Raw genomic sequence first — 4,397 nt, 5'->3', positions numbered from 1 at the left:
AGGTTCTGACAAATCTATCTGTTATTTCAAAGCTACTAATCAACTACTGCATCAGCACTAATATGATTGGTGAAGGACCACTCATCAGGAGCAACATGAGATCCCTTAAAAAGAGGGCTAGCATGCACCAGACAAAAGTGCAATCTCACCCTAAGGTGGTTGCCCATCACTCAGACCAATTGCATTTCAGCAACTTAGTAGACCAGGATATCAAAGGTGAAGGAGTGACACTGCAAGTTGGAGAAGAATCAGCCTCTAAGTGTATACTAGGAGACTCACCTGCCACTAGGAACAAGAGAATAATTCTAAAGATAGGTAGTAATTCTTCAGAATCACTGGAAGGCGAAAAGGTATCCAGTGTGAGAATTGACAGTGCTAAAAGAAAGACAATAAACATGAGTCCACAATCTGATATAAGCAATGAAGTTATTTGGTCTAGACATTCAGAACACACACAAGTCCAGCCAGATGTAGGCAATGTCATGGGTATCCGGCACCCACTGTGGGTCGTGGGTGTGGGTACCCAGGGGTATGGGTGGGGGTAGGTATTTAGGATACCCACACCCCTATCCACACCCATACAGTGGATATGTAGGCAAAAAAATTATCTTTACACTGTGATATATGATTCAACTTTGTCAAATATGCTAGTGGTGGTCTCAGTAAATGGTATGCCTAGGTTGAATAGCTAACAACTTCATTTTCAATAATACTATCTTTGTCATCTATATTGATTCCATTTATCATGTTACATGTAGACTATAGAAACACAACTTTGAACTTTGGTTCAGTAGTGTTCAATCCCTATGTTACTGATATGTTAACTAATTAATAAGATAAACTAGCCATAGACTCACCTTAAATAGCACTACAATTTTCATCAAGATACATAATGATAATAACAACTTGTGTTTGGCCAAACTCATCAATATGTATTTTTATTTTGCTCAAATTACTAAGGTAGACGACATCCAAATCCAGCCACATTTTGTATCACCTCCGTGTACAGGTTATTTCACAAACATACTGCATATTAGAGCCTATTAGCATGCAAGAATGTATTCCAGATACCTTTGGCTACAATGTGATGGAAAAAAAATCAAAGAATATTTATTTCCTGTGATGTTATTTCAACTTTTATGAAAAGTGTCCAAAACACCTCGAATAGTCTTCAGACACAGACTGATGAGAGAACATAAATTTGATGTCGAGAATTTGGCCATGTCACGTGATATATAATCTTACATAATCCACCAAAAATGCGAAGCAAAGTCTACCAGGAGATTGGCTCACAAATCTCAATAAGCCAGCTATGGGTCGCAGAAAGACCTGCATTAAAAATAGGCTCAAGAACCTGCATAAAAATCCCCTTAAAGTCAAGTCCCAAGCACCAGAACCTGTCACATCAAGCACATCAGAGCCTGGAATAGACTGTGACTCCAAGTCAGAAGCATATACTTCTGATCTTGAGTTGGAGGACAGTGAGGATGAGGTCATGCAGGAAATTCAAACAGATTCGGACCTTCTTGCCTTTGCTGCCAAACTCCAGGCAGTACATGACAGTATGGTTAGAAAGGAGAGGGAAAGACAAGAAGCCACAAAGAGAAAACCAGTCTACATGGGAAATTCAGACCGGACAAAACGGAGGCAGAGACTCGAGGGAAAGAAAATGGAGGCTGCTGGATTCCCATCCATAGTGTCATTCTTCCGAAAAAATGCAGAACCTGAGAGCAGCAAACAGGAAGACAGAATACAGGTGCGAAATAATGGATGTGAAATTGGAATATGCTGAATGATTTTCCGTCAGATTACCAATAGCAACCAGGTGCAAGGAGCCAGATATGTCATGGCAGATCCAGAGATTGTTGAGACCCAACAGCCATCTCAGTCCGAACGAGTCACAGATCCACAAGCTGATGTTGCAGCTGATTCAGATGCAGAATCCAAGTTCCCAGTCACATTTGACCTTCCGGATCATCGAGATCTCCCAGCTTTGCGAAGAGCCAAGGCTGAATTGATAGTGAGGCACAAGAAAGATAATCTCAAAATGTTTATCTGTGCTCGTGTCACCAGTATGATTGCTCTTATCAGTCTGTATATTGATCCAGAGCTTGGATTTGGGTGGATGAAATGCTCTAAGCTTGCAGCAGAAGCAACTGGAAGAGGGGTCAATCATGCCCGAAATTTACGCAGATGGGTTGTGGACTACATGTGATTTGGGACACTGCCCCTCCATAGATATAGCCGAATGGGAACCTCTATCCTTCAAGACAAGGACCTTGCACAACATATACATCTCCACCTCCAAGGCATTGCAAAAGATGGCTACGTGAAAGCACAAGACATTGTGGATATTATGGCAACTGCAGAGATGAAACAGTACCTAGGCTCAAAGACTGGCATCACCATTCAGACAGGTCAGTGTTGGCTGCATAAGATGGATTGGAGATACAGGAAGGCAACAAAAGGAATGTACATTGATGGCCACGAGCGGGCTGATGTTTTCGAATATCGGAAAGGATTTTTGAGCCACATGAATGAGTATTCAAAACGGATGACAACTTATGATCACAATGGAAATGTCCTATCCCTGCCCACTGGAATTTATCTTGCTGCCGGAATCTACCCACTCGTCAAAGTTACCCAGGACAAATCTACATTCACGATGCATGATAGACAACAGACGAAATGGGACCACAAAGACACAAAGCAACCAGAGGCGGAGGGAGAAGGGCCCTCATTGATGGTTTCAGGCATGTTGACTGAAGAATGGGGAGAGTTGAGGCATGGCAACAGGTGCATTGAAGATTTACCATCATTCCCAATTGTAACTTTGCCTCCACAGTAAATCCCAAGTGCTGTTTAAGCCGGGTAAAAATTGAGACAGATACTTCACCAATGATGACCTCGTGAAACAAGTTGATAATACAATTGATATCTTCGAGGAGAAGACTCACGGTTTCAAACGAGCCCTGTTCTTGTTTGACAACGCAATGTCGCATCAGAAACGGGCACCTGATGCCCCGAGTGCAAGAAAGATGGTGAAAAACCCAAAGCTTGGGTGGACGTGTCACCCAAATGGACCAAAAATGCGGAATACAACCTTGCAAGATGGAACACAACAAAACCTTTACTTTCCAGATGATCACCCCACAATGCCTGGGTGGTTCAAAGGCATGCAAGTCATTCTGGATGAGCGTGGACTCTGGTGAGCAGGGCTTCATGCAGAATGCAAAGACTTCAAATGTGCCGAAGGTGCCATTGATTGTTGCTGTCGTCACACATTGTTCAATCAACCTGACTTTCAGAACGTCAAATCACATCTCGAAGAACTCATCACTGCCCATGGACATCTGTGTGACTTCTATCCCAAATTCCACTGCGAGCTCAATTTTATTGAGCAATATTGGGGTGCTGTCAAGCTTCTGTATCGCTCAGGTCCTCGGGTCCACAAGATGGAAGATATGGAAAAGCATGTCAGTGCATGTCTTGATGATATTCCATTATTGCAGATCCAAAGGTAAGCTTGAAACAATCTTCAGCCAAACAACCACATCTAATGGTGCTGTCTCCAGGTATGCAAATCGTTCTGCAAGGTTCATGGATGCATATACCAAGGGTCTTACAGGGCCACAAGCAGTTTGGGTGACAAGGAAATATCACGGACATCGAGTCATTCCGAATTCTATTTTGGAGGCTTTAGACACAGGGGGAAAGATATGATTGACTACAGTATATATGATTTTGACAAGGCAACGGTGAAAGAAAAGATCGCAACTGGCAGATTTGGCCGTGGGAAACATGACATAAGCAATGTGGCACAGTGGTTGAATCAAAATGTCATCTACCTTACGACCTGTGAATAAAAGGTATCTCTTGAAGTTCCACTCTGTTTCTTCTTCTGACCTTGCTCCTTCACATCCTTTGTGGAATTGGAGAACAGCTTGATGTGTGCATCTTCATTTTTCTTGCACCAGGCAAGTAGATGTTCCGTATGAGTGCTATGAACCCCCTCCCAATGGATAGTGCATTTCTCCCCAGTGTCTGTACTGGTGGATAGGGAACTGCATGGGTATGAGTACCGCTGGGGTACAGGTATGGGTCTGAGGTCAGGATACCCTTACCCCTACCCATACCCATACTGCGGGTATCAGTCAAGGTTTGCACTCTTTGTTTGATGCTTTGGCACATATTGCTTATGTTATATTGTTTGCTCTTGTTAGATTCTAAAGGATGCCACACTTTACTTCTCACATGCAACACCTAACCTTGTGACAGTGATACCAGCAATGGATCACATAGACAAGATGCTCACATCCTATTTGTACCACAAGAAATATCTGTCTTTGATTCATTCAGCAGTTCGGCTTGCAAAAAAGACACTCAACTGGTACTAT

General features: G+C 42.8%; 2 protein-coding genes across 2 annotated transcripts; both read left to right on the top strand.

Annotated features, from left to right (window-relative positions):
• Positions 1 to 1,312: 1,312 nt before the first annotated feature.
• On the top strand, positions 1,313 to 2,215 carry F5891DRAFT_1194393 (uncharacterized protein; the record flags this gene model as incomplete). Its single annotated transcript, XM_041367921.1, has 2 exons — positions 1,313 to 1,756; positions 1,808 to 2,215. 2 exons carry the CDS (start codon positions 1,313 to 1,315, stop codon positions 2,213 to 2,215), a joined length of 852 nt encoding a protein of 283 aa, XP_041220772.1.
• Positions 2,216 to 4,223: 2,008 nt separating this feature from the next.
• Positions 4,224 to 4,397, top strand: F5891DRAFT_928028 (uncharacterized protein; the record flags this gene model as incomplete). Its single annotated transcript, XM_041373905.1, has 1 exon — positions 4,224 to 4,397. A coding segment is annotated over one exon (174 nt), but the record flags the coding sequence as incomplete, so codon positions are not given.

This window comes from Suillus fuscotomentosus (genome assembly GCF_016647785.1).
Source record: "Suillus fuscotomentosus strain FC203 chromosome Unknown F5891scaffold_69, whole genome shotgun sequence".
NCBI classification, from domain to species: domain Eukaryota; kingdom Fungi; phylum Basidiomycota; class Agaricomycetes; order Boletales; family Suillaceae; genus Suillus; species Suillus fuscotomentosus.
This window is presented reverse-complemented; position numbering and strand designations above follow the sequence as displayed.